Raw genomic sequence first — 16,934 nt, 5'->3', positions numbered from 1 at the left:
TCAATCAATCCCGCCCCAGCCAGCAGGCACAAATACGCAGCGTCGATGTGCACAGCCACAGACGCGTTCCTCGCGGGCCGCTTTTTCCCGCGACCTTTGAAAATATAATGTGAGAATGTCGTGCGATAGCGCCCTGGCTCAAAGGATGTTAGGAAAATTACACAACTAGAAATTTTTTATTTGTCTAATCGGGCCACTAGCCAAACGAATAACTTGTCCGACATAGACTTTCACTTGTCTTGAGCCTCATATCATAGCGCTTCGCAATCCGCTATGAATAAAAAACAGCTCACAATAACCAGCCTATTTCATCAGATTCCTTCTAACTAAGACTGAATCAGAACACACTAAATGCCCTTATGATGGTGTCCGTGGAAGGCCCATCAGCTCAGGACTTCCCCTTCCATGAGGCAGCAGATGCCGGGGCAGCAATTAGTAAAAGGAAACTGGGAATTTAAAGCCTTTATTGATTTTCTACTCAGTAACGGTGCTCAATCCGAATAAAATATAGCGAAATATAGTTTCACCTTATAGTATATTTATTTGCATTTTTCACACATTGCTTTATAACATTTGACTGGTTACATTCACACTAGTATACAAATTGAACAATGAAAAATGGCTCATCACTCATGACTCTTGACTCAATCCAAATTATTTTGAAATATAGGTAATAAATTTTGTAAAAAAAATGCTCCAAAATAAGGTTCAGATTGCACCAGAGACCATCTAAAACCCCTGAGCTTCCCCTGGCCCCCGGCCCCAAGTGACTTCGCGCTCCACGTTTGTGATGTGCGCGATTTATATTAATATCTAAGGTACTCTAAAGTTCCCAGTTTTACATGTTTGAATTTTACGTTGTGGACCACCCTGTATATAGCATTGGTATATATATTATATTCGTCATTTCTGAGAACACTAAAATTCTAAACAGTCTGAATAGAGGTCTGTCTCGTTTAATATTAGGCCATATTAACTTTGCCCCAACCACTGCAGCAGGGGTAGAAATTAACTTTTGAACACGGGAGTCCAACGGACTCCCTACCCTCAAAAAGAGGGAGTCCGCAGCAAAATGAGGGAGTCTGCAGTCTGAGGTTTAAAATTAAAGATATTAACAATAACCCATTTTTAAGATTCATGCGGTTGCACGTCTGCCAAATTTTCTTTGGACATTAGCTGGAAAATACGGTAATTCTGCGAGGCCGTGCTCTGGAACGATCTAGTTAGTATAGCCGAATTTTCAGGGAGTCCTGCATATATGTCAAATCAGGGAGTCCGGCAGTAAATCAGGGAGTATTTGACTCCGGACTCGCGTTAATTTCGCACCCTGCACTTACTACATGGATGACCACTGTACTATGCTATGTGCATTATTAGTGCACTACTTGTGTCATCACATCGTTTGTCGCTCGGCCGTGGCATGCGCATTAATCGGTCGTGTGTTTCTGCGTTGCAGAGGTGGTCGAGGAGGTAGTGAGGAGCGTGAGGAAGAAGGGAGAGTGGAAGACCATGGTCGTGGACCAGCTGAGCATGCGTATCGTCTCGTCATGCTGCAAGATGCATGACCTCGCTAACGAATGTCTTAATGATGAACATTACTAAAAATACAGCTAACATTATTATTAATATTTATTATAATTATTTATCTACATTAAGATAGTACTTTTTTGATGTAATATACATAGTTTGAGTTTGGTAGCACCATTCTTAAGGCCCGTCTCCACACACGCGGCGCGGCACGGAACGCCACGGAAACGGCGCCGTTCACCCCTACCGGCAAAGTTCAAATCTGTTAAGTGTTACATCTTATGGCGCAGTCTCCACTGACACGGCACGGTGCTAGCCCGGTTTTACGGCGATGGCAAAAGTCAAATGAGTTTGACTTGCCGGAGCCGTGTGCTGCGAAAGACAGTTGAACCAATCAACGCGATTGATTTTTATCACGTGTTCTACTCAAACCACCATCAGCCAATGGACAACAAGTACATGTGCATAATTTCTGATCACTGAACCAGAGTGAACACAATGCGCTCAGACACAATGCGCGAAATCACAATGCATTTTTTTTCATCACAACTGGCGCTGCGTTTTGCTGTGTCGTGCCGTGCCGTGTGTGGAGACATATTTTTACTGGGCTTGGCCAGACTAGCTAGAGCAAGAGGCTGTAGTAATTCACTGGTTTATATATATGTTGCACTTGCGTACATTGTTCTGAGAACACTAAATAGGGATATGTGATTTTCCATGTGTTTCTCCATGAAAGAGACTTTCTTTAGAACATGTGTTTGTAAATGAATGACATGCAATAAAGATTTAATAATAATAATATTTATTTTTTCAATTACATCACAAATAATGATGGCAAATACTAGCATTCAAGCCCACCACCTCGAAAATTGTTAATTGTATTTATTTTTATATTATATAGCAGTGTGGTCCACGAGGGGTTTTAACATGTAAGGCCAACAGATTTGAGTTTTGGGCCGATAGGTTTGAAAATTGCCGACAGGTTTGGATTTGAGGGCAACAGGTTTGAAATATCAAAGCAAGAAACAACACAAACAAAGTAAAATGCAACTGTACTGCACTGTCGAACGGGACGATGTACGCGTAGTCACATCGCGCGCTTGTAGCATACCCTATTACAGTCTATTACACTGTTTTACTCTGTGCATGGGCTCCCACTTGTCGGGCAGTCAAATAATACAGTGCGTCTACGTTTTCTGAGCTGCTTGCTCTGATTCATGCACGCATGCCTGTATGCGTGCCTGCGCACGTGCCTGTGTGTGCGTGCGTGTGCACGTGCCTGTGTGCGTGTGCACCTGCGGGCGTGCCTACGTAGACCCGTAGGATTATAGAACGGTAATCCATGGAAAATCGTAATGAAATTCACACGTTTATTTTTGTGTGCCGGCACACTCGTGTGTCATTCCCGGATTGTAGCCTTTTCCCTCAATTCCGGAAAGAGTTTTTGGCCTATCGTCTCGCTCATAGCCCAGCCGGTGCCCCCTTACATTTTAGTTAGTGATTAGCACCAACGCGACTGACACAAATGTTCCCCTCCCTCGTAATCTTAAAATCAAATGCCCGGCCCCCAGCCAGCAGGCACGTATACGCAGCGTGATGTGCAGCAGCCACAGACGCGTTCCTCGCGGGCCCGCTTTTTTCCGCTTCGCCGAAGACGCGAGGACCTTTGAAAAAAATAAATGTGAGAATGTCCGTGCGATGCGCCATGGCTCAAAGGATGTTAGGAAAATTACACAACTAGAATTTTTTATTTGTCGCAATCGGCAACTAGCCAAACGAATAACTTTGTCGACATGGACTTTCACCTTGTCTTGAGCCTACATATCATAGCGCTTCGCAAGTCCGCTAATGAATAAAAAACACTGCAGCAATAACCAGGCCTATTTCATCAGATTCCTTGCTAACTAAGACTAGAATCAGAAAACACACTAAATGCCCGTAAATGATGGTGTCCGTGGAAGTCCCTCCGTCAAAGGAACTTCCCCGCTTATGAGGCAGCAGAATGCTCGGGGCCGCAATTAGGAAAAGGAAACTTGGGATTTAAAGCCTTTATTACGATACTGAATTTTCTACTCATAACGGTGCTCAATCCGAATAAAATATAGCGAAATATAGTTTCACCTTGTAAGTTATAATTTATTTGCATTTTTCACAAACACGCGCTTTATAACTTTGACTGGTCTTACATTCACACTAGTATACAAAATTGAACAACAATGAAAAAATTATCATCACTCATGACTCTTGAACTCAAAACCCAAATTATTTTGAATATAGTAAATAAATTTTGTAAAAAAAATGCTCCAAAATAAGGTTAATATTGCACCAGAGAGCGATCTTAAAACCCCCTTGAGCTTCCCTGGCCCCGCGGCTAAACAAGTCCTGCCACTTCGCGCTCCACGTTTGTTGATGTGCCGCAGACTTATATTAATATCTAAGGTACTCCTCTAAAAGTTCCCAGTTTTTAGCCATGTTTGATTTTACGTTGTGACCACCCTGTATATAGCAATTGGTATACTATTATATTCGTCCATTTCTGAGAACACTAAAATTCTAAACAATTGCTAAAATTCCTGATCAGAGGTCCTGTCTTCGTTCTAATATTAGGCCACAAGGCCTTTCATTTTTAAGGGGCGGCGAATGCGCGCTCGAGTGGAGGCGTCCAACCGCGCACCATAAATTGGTGCCATGGTGCGCGCATCATCGCGCCTCATAAAAGTGGTTGAAATCGCGCACGCAAAATCTGTGTATTAATGTTGAAATAGCCGGCTCCAATTTTTAGCAGGGATGAAAGAATCTTCCGGCGGATCCGCGGAAATCCCCTCTGATTTCACAGTCCCAGGGTCGATTGTTGAAACGTCTAAATCCGGTTGAGAGAAAATTTTAGGGGGGTTAGAATTGTACAAAAAATTTTCATTTTACAGTCCAACAGCCTAACTAACCAGATGCCTTCATTTAATACCATTCTAAAATAGTTTGCTTTTACAATATAGACACGGACTTAGTCACTGTTTGGATTGTCAGACGTTGCGCAGTGTGTGCCGTTTATTTGACGCTGCAAGTGTGTGTGTGTTGTGTAGCCGCCGTAGCTACGGCCAGGCAGTATATATAGTACGGCAGATCGATCGATCCGTTGTACATCAAAAGCCGCCGCGATCACGCGTGCCTTTTAGGCTAAGTTTCCCCTGTCCATAGAGTTGGCAATGGATCGCGAGCCCTGACTTGGAGTATCTATTCTAGCCCAACTCTGTTTCAGTAGGCCAATGAGAATGCAGCTTTCATAGCACGCCTTCGTCGTATCTTAAAACAAATGGCAGACCTTTTAAATAAGGGTGTGATTTTAGTGGAGCTCGTTCCATCATGCCTCTAAGGGTGTGATTTTTTAATGGAGGCTCTCCATCATGTCCTCTTAAGGGTGTGATATGGAGCGTGAAAAGTCCCCCTATGGTGTTCTAGGGGAGTCATTAGAGCCCTCCTGTACTTATTAAACCTGAAGGCCTGAGGCCAAATATTTAACTTGCCCGCAACCGACTGCAGCAGAGGTAGAATTAACTTTTGAACACGGGAGTCCGCAACGGACTCCCATACCCTCAAAAAGAAGGAGTCCGCAGCAAAATGCAGGGAGGTCTGCAGTCTGAGGTTTTCAAAAACTAAAGATATTAACAAAACGGCATCGTGCTTATTTTTTGAAGATTCATGTGGTTGCCGCTGCCAAATTGCTTGACATTTGCTGAAAAAATACGGCAAATTCCGCTAGGGCCATGCTCTGGAAACGAAACTAGTTTAGTATAACAGAAAGTTTTCAGGGAGTTCAGCACGGACTCCTGCATATGTCAAATCAGGGGGGAGTCGCAGTAAATCAGGAGTTTTGACTCCGGATCGCAGTTAATTTCGCACCCTGCACTTACTTACATGGAGGAACGCACTGTACTATGCTATGATGCACTTATTAGTGCACTTACACTTGTTGTCCATTCACAGCGTTTGTCCGCTCGCCGTGACATCGCATTACACGGTGTAGTGTTTCCGAGTTGCAGAGGTGGTCGAGGAGGTCGTGAGACGTGGAGCGAAGAGGGAGAGTGGAAGACCCATGGTCGTGCGACGCAAGCTGAGCATGGCGTATCGTCTCGTCATGCTGCAAGATGCATGACCTCGCTAAACGAAGGCATCACCAGTGAGTAGCTAGTTTACGTTACTCGCAAAGAAGGCATCACCAGTGAGTAAGCTAGTCCGCAGTTACCCTCGCTAAACGAATGCTTAACCAAGTGAGTAGTAGCTAGTCCGCGTTACCCTCGCTAACGAATGCTGTACCAGTGAGTAGCTAGCTAGTCCGCGTTACTTGCTAACTGCGTGCGAGGGTGCTGCTAGTGCGTTCTCGCTAACGAATGCTGTACCAGTGAGTAGCTCTAGCTATCCGCGTTACCCCGGGCTCGCTACGAATGGCTGTACCAGTGAGTAGCTATCTAAGTCCGCGTTACGTTGCTAACTGAAGTGCTGTACCAGTGAGTAGCTAGCTAAGTCCGGCGTTACTCGCTAAACGAATGCTGTAAGCCAGTGAGAGGCTAGCGTAGCCGGACGTTACCATCGCTAACCGGAATGCGTCACCAGTGAGTAGCTAGCTAGTCCGGCGTTAAAAAAAACACCCTCGCTAACGAATGCTGTACCAGTGAGTAGCTAGTACGCGCGTTACTCTTGCTTAACGAATGCTTGTACCCAGTGAGTAGCTAGCTAGCCGCGTACCTCGCTAACGAATGCTGTAGCTAGTGAGTAAGCTAGTCCGCGTTTTAAAACCTTGCTAACGAATGCTGTACAGTGAGTAAGCTAGCTATCCGCGTTACCTCGCTAACGAATGCTGTACAGTGATAGCTATCAGTCCGCGTTTAACCTTCGACCTAACAAGCGGATGCTTACTAGTGAGTAGCTAGTCCTGGCGTTACCTCGCTAACGAATCGCGTACCAGTGAGTAGGCTAGCAGACCGCGTTACCTCGCTACGAATGCTGCTAGGATAGCTCCGGGTAAGATGCTGAAGCTAGTAAGCTAGTTCCGCTGTTACCCGGCTAACGAATGCTGTACCAGTGATACTAGTCCGCGTTAAGCGCTCGCTAACGAATGCTGTACCAGTGAGTAGCTAGTAATCCGCGTTACCTGCGCTAACCGAATGCTGTACCGTGAAGTAGCTAAGCTAGCCGCGTTACCTCGCTAACGAATGCTGTACCAGTGAGTAGCTTAGTTCCGCGTTAACCTCCGCTAACGAAATGCTGTACAGTGATAGCTAGCTAAGCGTCTACCGGTCGCTAACGAAGTGCTCACCAGTGAGTATCTAGTCCGCGGTTACCCTCGCTTTAACGAATGCTGTACCAGTGAGTAGCTACTATCCGCGTTACCTCGCTAAACGTAATGCCTTACCAGTGAAGTAGCTACTAGTGCCGCGTTACTCGCTAACGAATGCTGGCTACCAGTGAGTAGCTAGCTTCCCGCGTTACCGTCGCTAACGAAGCATTACCAGTGATAGCCCTGTCCGCTTCACCTGCGCTAACTGAATGCTGTACCAGTGAGTAACTAGGACCGCGTTACCTCCTAACGAATGCCGTGTACGCAGTGAGTAAGGCTAGTCCGCATTACCTCTCGCTACGAAATGCTGTACCCAGTGAGTAGCCTAGCAGTACCGCGTTACCTCGCTAACGACAATGCTTGTACCAGTGTAGTAGTACGCTAGTCCGCTTACCTCGCTAAACGGAAGGTCACCAGTGATAGCAGCTAGTCCGCGTTACCTCGCTAACGAATGCTGTACCAGTGAGTAGCTAGCTAGTCCGCGTTACCTCGCTAACGAATGCTGTACCAGTGAGTAGCTAGCTAGTCCGCGTTACCTCGCTAACGAATGCTGTTACCAGTGAGTAAGCTAGCTTAGTTCCGCGTTACCCTCGCTAACAGAATGATGTACCAGTGGAGTAGCAGTCGCGTACCTCGCTAACGAATGCTGTACCAGTGAGTAGCTAGCTAGTCCGCGTTACCTCGCTAACGAATGCTGTACCAGTGAGTAGCTAGCTAGTCCGCGTTACCTCGCTAACGCAATGTGTAGCCAGTGAGTAGACTGTCCGCGTTACCTCGTAAACGAATGCTGTACCAAGTTGGAGTAATAGACTAGCTCCGCGTTACCTCGCTACGAATGCTGTACAGTGAGTAGCTAGCTAGTCCGCGTTCCTCCGCCTAACGAATGCATTGTACATCAGTGAGTAGCTAGCTAGTCCGCGTTACCTCGCTAACGAATGCTGTACCAGTGAGTAGCTAGTCCGCGTTACCTCGCTAACGAATGCTGTACCAGTGAGTAGCTAGTCCGCGTTACCTCGCTAACGAATGCTGTATGATCACTACATTTCTTGCTATTGTCGAGTGTTTGTTCACATCGAACAGAATAGAAAAATAGGAAGTATAATGCAGCAATTTAAGCATATAAGAAGTGAACAGAATCGCTTACATTTTGTGAAAAAGTCGACATAATTTGGTTACGTTTACTGTTCAAGGCGACGCGATCACTTTAATAGAGAACCGTTGTTGTTTGACAGTTGTGGAAGACATCAGTAAGAACAGGGAGCCGCTGCCACTCTTGGATTGCATCTACTCATCACGCCCACAGAGAAAGGTGAGATAGGCAGTGTCGTAATGCGCTGCCAAGTGAGAGACTTGTGACACGCGCACACCTTGAAAGGCGTTCTTTTCACCAGGGTGCCGCTAAACGTCGGGCATGCAAACACCGTTTGTGCCGAGGCCACGCAGGTTAATGCAATGAAATCGCCCACACAGTGACACACACACACACACACGCCCCATTCACCCTCCCGCCAACACACACACACACACACACCACACACACACACACACACACACACACCACACACCCCATTCACCCTCCCACCCACGCACGCACGTATGTACGCACACCAACACATGCACGCACGTACGTACGCACACCAACACTGCACGCACGTCGTAGCACCCCACACGTACGCACACCCACACATGCAGTACGTACGCAACAGCCCACACATGCACGCACGTTCACGTAGCGCACACCCGACCCATGCACTGCACAACACGCACGAACGTACGCGCAACAGCCACACATGCTGCACGGCACGCACGCGACACACCCACACATGGCACGCACGCACGCCACACACGTACGCACACCCACACGATGCACGCTTGCAGCCGTACGCCACACCCCGCATGTACGTACACACCCAAGGACATTCCTCGCACGACGCACACACCCACACATGCAATCACGCACGCATGCACGCACGTACGTACGCACACCCACACATGCACGCATGCACGTACGCACGTACGTACACCCACACATGCAATCACGCACGCATGCACGCACGCACGCACGCACACCCACACACGTACGCACACCCACACATGCACGCACGCACACCCACACATGCATGCACGCACGTACGTACGCACACCCACACATGCACACATGCACGCACGCACGCACGACGTACGTACGTACGCCCACCCACACACCCACCCCTAGTAGCCTCTTGTTTCAATATGGCGTGCAGATTCACGACATTTTTTCTGAGGTCGTTGGTGAACATCGCGTTCCGAATCCGGAAGCTATGCATTTCCTTTGCTTTATAGTACAAGCTGAACGTCTATATATGCTGAGAAAATGTTAGAAGAGGCGTATAGGTTGGGCCTTATATCGTGGCTAGAAACAGAGAATGGCAATCACCGGACATCCTCCATTAGTTACAGTCAGGATGACGGTGGCCGGATTTCATCTGTCATCTATTAATTATTATTACGATTAGTGATGGGAATCAGTTGGAATTTCATCATCGATCATCGGTTGCACCCAACCGATCGATGATCGAAGATAATCGGTTGAATGTTATTGATCGCGGCCACCAGATATTGAAATATACCATATATCATATAATATAGTATTTTTTATAATACAATATTCTAAAAGCTATGTAACAGTATTTATACATGCTCATGTTTGGTGTAGGTTAGATTTAAGCTGTAAAGTAACCAAAAAAACACAAAAATAAAATAAAGAGTCATTTCATCAATGTTTGCACATCTTTAAAAAAAAAAATTTCAACTGAATTTTTTTTTTTGATAATTGATTATTTATTTTTAGAATCGTGCGCTTAATCGGTTGCTGCAAACGACTGACTTTCGATTATAATCGATCATCGGGACGTCACTAATCAGGATTGTTTGCGCAGGACATCCGCACCAGACTATCTGTGGTCTAGGAAAACATTCGGCGCTAACCACCGACCGGCGTTCAAGCGTATATTTCTGCTGAAATTGACTTTGTCTCTTCGTTTCAGTCCGTTAAACAACTAATGCAGGATTTCACCGGAACCAACCTGTATCGATCAATTCACTTGTTCTTCACCGAAGGTACGCTCGTGCTGAATTATAGATTGTTGTGCGAGGTGCGATGCGTTGCGATTCGTCTACGTACGATGCTAGTGGTTAATGCTGGGCCAGAATTGCATTAGTATGAACGGTTTGATGTGTGATGGTTTCATTATTATGGGTGTGGCGTGTGTGTTTGCATTTGCGTGCGTGTGTGAGTGCGTGCGTACGTGTGTGCATGCATGCGTGAGTGTGCGTGCGTACGTTCATGCACGCGTGGGTGTGTGTGCGTGTGTGAGTGCATGCGTGCGTGCGTGCGTGCGTGCGTACGTTCATGCACGCGTGAGTGGGTGTGCGTGCGTGCGTGTGCGTGCGTGCGTGCGTGCGTGTGCGTGCGTGCGTGCGTGAGAATGCGTGCGTGCGTGAGAATGCGTGCGTGCGTGCGTGCGTGCGTGTGTGTGAGTGTGCGTGGGTGCGTGAGTCGGACTATCATGCCGCATATGTTTTTCAGCCTGCCCCGACGAACTCTTCAACGACTTATGCAAGTCGCACGTCGGAAAGTACATCAAGACCTTGAAGGAAATCAACATTGCATTCCTGCCCTACGAGTCACAGGTATGTGTTAGGAAGGCTTCGTCATTGCCGCTCCCTGCAGAAGCAGCAACCACGTTGTTCAGAAGGAATATCGGTGAACGGGGGTCGAAATAGGTTTTCGGATTCTGGTTTTGATTCGTCAGGGGCAAGGTAACGGTTGTGTTGGGTTTATACAGGTATTTTCGGGGGCCAGAGGACCCACTACGAATAGGAGGGGCAGACACGTCATGGATTGTCGGTCCATTCGTGAAATTTTAGTCTCAGAGTAGAACTCTCGGGGTAGAAAATCAATCAACAACAGCAGGTTACATGATAGAGCAGTGATCAGGCTCTCCTCTGTTGTTTAGGTGTTTTCGCTCGACTCGCCTGAGACGTTCCAGTTCTTCTACAATCCGGCGCGGCAGGGCGGCCGAATGACCAACATGGAGCGCATTGCTGAGCAGATAGCCACGCTGTGTGCGACGCTCGGCGAATATCCCAACGTCAGATACCGCAGGTGAGTCTATGTGTGTGTGTGCGTGCGCGCGTGCGTGCGTGCGTGCGTGCGTGCGTGCGTGTGTGGTCTATGTGTGTGTGTGCATGTGTGTGTGTGTGTGTGTGCGTGCGTGCGTGTGTGCGTGCGTGCGTGCGTGGTGTATGTATGTGTGCGTGCGTGTGTGTGTGTGCGTGCGTGCGACGCTCGGTGAATATCCCAACATCAGATACCGCAGGTGAGTGTATGTGTGCGTGAATTAAAGCTTATATCGAAACTATCAGAAATGCACAATCTAAAAAAAATATGGCGAAATCTCACAGCGGATATATCACTGATTACAGGATTACACCAATTTTAAAAACTAAGAATTTATGCAGTTATAGCATAGAAAATTGGATTTGAATACATCGTGACATTGTAGCATATATTTGATTATAGCGACAATCAATTTGCAAATGGCGCCTTAGTCAGAATTAATGCACTAATGACTTGTTGTGCACCAACAGGTTACAAGTGCACTGATTCTGCACCTAATTCAAACAAAAGGGCATCTAATTGTGTGTAGTTGACTCTGTTTCTACTTTAAAAATTGGCCGATATCTCGCGCTATCGCAAGATAGTCTGACACTCGCATGAAATGGCGGCGGAAATCGAAACTCGGAGCGTGCATTTTTTTTGAGAATATAGCTAGGTACAAAGGTTCTAAGACTTTTCAACATGACTCTAGCCAGTCGCTATAACTCAAGCAATAACGGTAAGTGTCGTAAAATTGACGAAATCACGAGACTTTGAAAGACACGACACTGGTTGAAAATTATGTTCGGAATGGAAGCTTCGATGCCTGGAGTAGCGTCAGCTCACGTACACGCGCTCGGTCGGACGAACGAACGGCAGGAACGGCGAAGCAATGACATTCAGGTTTCCTAACGCGGGACGAGAAAGCGGCCCAGCAGACAATAGAACGACAGGAAACCTAAACTGGGTTTACACTACTGACTTTATGTTGTCAAATTTGTGAATTGGACTAACTTCCCAACTATGCAACCGACAATCGGCAGTGTAAATGCGAAAGTCGCGCGAGCAACCGATCGATAGCAACTAGTTGGGAGATTAGAACATGTTCTATTTTCTCCAACTCGGAGTTGCCGAATTGCGAAATTGGTCCAATTCGCCAATTCGCCAACATAAAGTCGGGTAGTGTAAACCCCTCGGGTAGTGTGATGCCCCCGAGAACTGGCATTTGGATGCGGAGTAGACGAGATGAGGTGGGAGGGAATTCCCTAAAGGAGGGAAATTTCCCGTCCGATGTTCTCCCGACTCTGACGTTGCCGCGGCAACCGCGTGATTTTGCAGCGATTTCGACCGCAACGTGGAGTTGGCCCAGCTTGTGCAGCAGAAGTTGAATGCCTACAGAGCAGATGATCCAACCATGGGCGAGGTAAGCACAACTCACCCCCTCCCCCCGTGCGCTCCCTCCTCGTGGCGCCCTCGTGTGGACCGTGCCGGATTCGGACCGGAACCCGAAAAACTCCCGCAATCTAGAAGTAGTATTTTTCTGGTCCGGAAAGTCTCGGGGAAAGCCGCTGCGGTTCTTGGAACGTGCTGAAAAAAACGAGCGGTCGTTATTGTTGTTAATATTTTCGGTTTGAGAATGTCCTTAACTTGAGCCTAACGTGTACCTTGTCTAGTAGAGACGATAAGAAGGGGTGATGGGACGTGTGATTTCGTTCAACGATCGGCGACTGTACGATGCACGTCCGGCGAGTGTATTCAGCTGAAATCTCGTGAGGGCGAAAAACTCGCCCAGGGACGAGAATTTTCTAACTTTAGTCGGAATTCCGACCTTTTCTGATGCAAAATTGACCATTTCTGTGAATCGTGTAGATCCATTACGGAAAATTAGGGGGTATGGTTAATATTGCCGCGCCTTCGTCGATCTGTATCCTTCTTATCACTTTCCTTGTTGTCACTTACTATCAGAGAGCTTAAATAGTTTTTTTTTAAACTTAAGTCCGAAGGTTTTGATATCTCGTGCATGAAGAACTTGCTCGAAAAAATGTTCGACGGGGGCGATGGAACGCGCGATTCCGTTCAGCAATCGGCGAATGCACGGCGGGCAATTGTATTCTGCCGAAATCTCGCGAGCGCGGAAAATTTCCCGCTTAAACTCTCGCGCTCGAAAAACGAAAAACTCGCCCGACAAAAATGTCTGCTCGCCTCGTTCGCTTCTCTACCCTGCTCCGCCGCACTGCTCCCGGCTCCGCCTCAGCCTGACGTGTCGTGCTGCGTGCATGCAGGGTATCGACAAAGCTCGCTCGCAGCTGCTCATCCTGGAGCGAGGGTTTGACGCGGTGACGCCGTTGCTGCATGAGCTCACCTTCCAAGCCATGGCTCACGACCTGCTGCCCATAGAGAACGATGTCTACAAGTGAGTAGTGGCGCCATCTATCCGCGCGTCGCGGCGGCGACGGTCGTCGATTGTTTCGGCGGTCGCGTTTCGGCTGTCGTTGTTTTGTTGTTTTGTTTTTCGGCGTGCTGTTGTTGTTGTTGGTGTTGCTGCTGCTGTTGTTTCTGGTGCTGCTGTTGCTGCTGTTGTTGTTGTTGTTGTTGTTGCTATTGTTTCTGTTGTTGCTGCTGCTTCTGTTGTTGTTTTTTCTATTGTTTTTGTTGCTGCTGCTGTTGTTGCTGCTATTTTTGTTGTTGTTGTTGTTGTTGTTGTTGTTGTTGTTGCTATTGTTTCTGCTGCTGCTGCTGTTGTTACTGCTGTTATTGTTGTTGTTGTTGTTGTTGTTGTTGTTGTTGTTGTTGTTGTCGTTGTTTCTATTGTTTATGCTCCTGCTGCTGCTGTTGCTGCTGTTATTGTTGTTGGTGTTGTTGCTATTGTTTTTGTTGCTGCTGCTGTTGTTGCTGCTATTTTTGTTATTGTTGTTGTTGTTGTTGTTGTTGTTGTTGTTGTTGTTGTTGTCACCATGCTAGGTGTACGTGGCGTGTGTACTAACTCGTCGTTGTGTGCTCAGGTATTCGACCTCACAGTCGGTGATGTCTGGGGAAGGTCTGCATGACAAGGAGGTGCTGCTGGATGAGAACGACGATCTGTGGACCGAGCTGCGTCACTGTCACATCGCGGTCGTCTCCCAGTAAGTGTCACGCGTCACTGTCACATCGCGGTCGTCTCCCAGTAAGTGTCACGCGTCACTGTCACATCGCGGTCGTCTCCCAGTAAGTGTCACGCGTCACTGTCACATCTCCGTCGTCTCCCAGTAAGTGTCACGCGTCACTGTCACATCGCCGTCGTTTCCCAGTAAGTGTCACGCGTCACTGTCACATTGCGCACGCACGCACGCACGCACGCACACACACACGCACGCAGCATTGAAGATGCGATGTCAAGAGGACAACGATGATGTGACAGTGATGCGTGGCAGTGACGCGTGACACTTACTGGGAGACGACTACGGCGATGTGACAGTGACGCGTGGCAGTGACGCGTGACACTTACTGGGAGACGACCGCGATGTGACAGTGACACGTGACACTTACTGGGAGACGACCGCAATGTGACAGTGACGCGTGACACTTACTGGGAGACGACCGCGATGTGACACTGACGCGTGGCAGTGACGCGTGGCAGTGGTCAACGCGTGACACTTACTGGGAGACGACGGAGATGTGACAGTGACGCGTGACACTTACTGGGAGACAACGGAGATGTGACAGTGACGTGTGACACTTACTGGGAGACAACGGAGGTGCGTGTGTAGAGACCCTCGCTTACCTTACCCCTCCCTCCCCCCCCCCACTACACTACAGGCAGGTGACGAAGCAACTGAAGAGATTTGCCGACAACAAGCGCATGACGACGAGCGGAGGCACGGAGAAGACGACCATGCGAGACCTTTCCCAGATGCTGAAGAAGATGCCGCAGTACCAGAAGGAGCTCAGCAAGTACTCGACTCACCTCAATCTCGCGGAGGACTGCATGAAGTCCTACCAGAGGGGAGCCGACAAGCTCTGCAGGGTCGAACAGGTACATGCGGCCGCGCGAGCACGCTCTCGCGCGTTCCGGTAGTGTTTTCCGGAGAGTCGCGGAAAAATCCGGAGAGTCGCGGAAAATCTGGAGAGTACCGGAAAAATCCTGAGAGTCGTGGAAAAATCCGGAGCATTCCGGAAAAATACGGAGAGTTCTGGAAAAATCTGGAGAGTTCCGGAAAAATCCGGAGAGTCCCGGAAAAATCCGGAGTGAATCCGTCTGAATTGTTGTGTTTGTTATATGCATGGTGTATCATGTTGTATATGTGTGGTGTATCTGTGGGGGTTGTTGCGCGTGTTGTATATGCGTGTTGTATCTGTGGGCGTTGTTGCGTGTGTTGTATGCGCTCTGTTGCGTGTGTTGTATTGCTGCGTGTTCTATATCTGCGTGTGCGCGCGTGTGTGAATCGGCAGGATCTGGCGATGGGCACCGACTCGGAGGGAGAGAAGATCAAAGATCACATGCGAAACATCGTGCCGATCCTGCTCGACCAGAACGTCAGCTTCAGCGACAAGATCCGCATCATACTACTCTACATCATACAGAAGAACGGTGAGTGTACATGTGTAATTTTGTTGATTACTTTTCCCAGTTCGGTGTGATACGTCGGGAGATGCTCGACTGTATGTAGGCACGTGATCGTAGGTATTGTTATTCTTCTTGCGTTGTGTTATTAACTGTTCTGCTTGTTTCGTGTTTGCGGTGAAGCTTGAAGGAGATGTCAGGTAATGCTCTGTGTTTGATGCAGCGTCGTGGCGGAGGTAACATCAATGATCAAACACAAACCGATGAGTGAAGTTTTCCACGCATGTTAATTTTATTGCCAGTCACAGTACAATCCTGGGCAAGAGTCCAGATAAGGGTGTTACCAATATATATACTTCTTCCCGTCCGTCCGTCCATCCATCTGTCAGTCTCTGAGTCTGTCAGTCAGTCTTTTTGTCCGTCTGTCATTTCTTTCAACCTCGTCGATATGCATGCGTGCACAGAGAGAGAATGACACAGCCAACGACCAACCCTTTCCTCTTCCGAGGTGTGTCGTATATATACAACTGCTAGGTGACGTCATCTTATTTCCTGCATGTGCAAGACCATTCAGTCTGCACGTGCTTAAGCTGTCACCAAGGTGTCGGGTTAACCGTATAATATTGAAATGGAATTTTACCAATCACGTTCTACTCGCGTGTAGATTTCACATGCGTACTTCCTGTATTCTAAGAGCTTCCACCCCGGTGTTCTTCCCAACTAACGTCCGAAATGTTATCCGGAGTGTTGGCTCATTATAGTTTACTAATGATAGTTTTCTGTAATTACCTACTCTACATATCAACGGAGCTCTGTGACACCACTCCCACGGCAAATTACTTTCGTGCCTTGATGGCACAAAGTGTAGTTCTAAAACACAGCAAACATATAAACATACAACATTTAACATGAACGATTAACGAACATTTCACCATAACTAATTAACGCACATCAAACAATTTTTTTCTTTATGACATACTTGCCTAACATGAACCGACTGCGTGTAACAGTAAGAAAAAAACAATCGATCCATATTAGGGTGTATGAAACTCCTTTTAGTTGCCTTGTACGACTTGCAGAAAATGCAGTAGACGTATTCTGTTCGCCGGGTCTACACACAGTCGGGCATCTCCCGACGTATCACACTGAGCTGGGAAAAGTAATCAACAAAATTGCATTGGTGCCGTGACCAGGATGGTCGTTGGTTGACTTGATGGTCAGTAAAAGTAATCAACTCAGTCACTTGATGGTCAGTACTTGATAGTCAGGACTTGATAGTCCGCACTTGATAGTCAGGACTTGATAGTCAGTAAAAGTAATCAACAAAATTACATTGGTGCCGTGACCAGGATGGTCGTTGGTTTGGTCACGATTGTACTTTGACTGGCAATAAA

At 47.4% G+C, this 16,934-nt stretch overlaps 1 protein-coding gene across 1 annotated transcript in view; it reads left to right on the top strand.

Annotated features, from left to right (window-relative positions):
* The window catches only part of LOC106816808 (protein ROP-like), a 33,029-nt gene that overhangs the window by 2,731 nt on the left and 13,364 nt on the right, over positions 1–16,934 (top strand). Inside the window, 12 exon segments of the mRNA XM_014821439.1 lie at positions 1,457–1,579; positions 5,693–5,701; positions 8,092–8,145; positions 8,148–8,165; positions 9,884–9,958; positions 10,428–10,531; positions 10,858–11,006; positions 12,339–12,423; positions 13,283–13,413; positions 14,003–14,122; positions 14,796–15,012; positions 15,429–15,567. Coding sequence (XP_014676925.1) covers positions 1,457–1,579; positions 5,693–5,701; positions 8,092–8,145; positions 8,148–8,165; positions 9,884–9,958; positions 10,428–10,531; positions 10,858–11,006; positions 12,339–12,423; positions 13,283–13,413; positions 14,003–14,122; positions 14,796–15,012; positions 15,429–15,567 — 1,224 coding nt within the window.

Source organism: Priapulus caudatus, unplaced genomic scaffold (assembly GCF_000485595.1).
Source record: "Priapulus caudatus unplaced genomic scaffold, Priapulus_caudatus-5.0.1 Scaffold1492, whole genome shotgun sequence".
Classification (NCBI taxonomy): Eukaryota; Metazoa; Priapulida; class Priapulimorpha; order Priapulimorphida; family Priapulidae; genus Priapulus; species Priapulus caudatus.
Note: the sequence above shows the minus strand (reverse complement) of the source record. Positions and strands in the feature narration are given on the sequence as shown.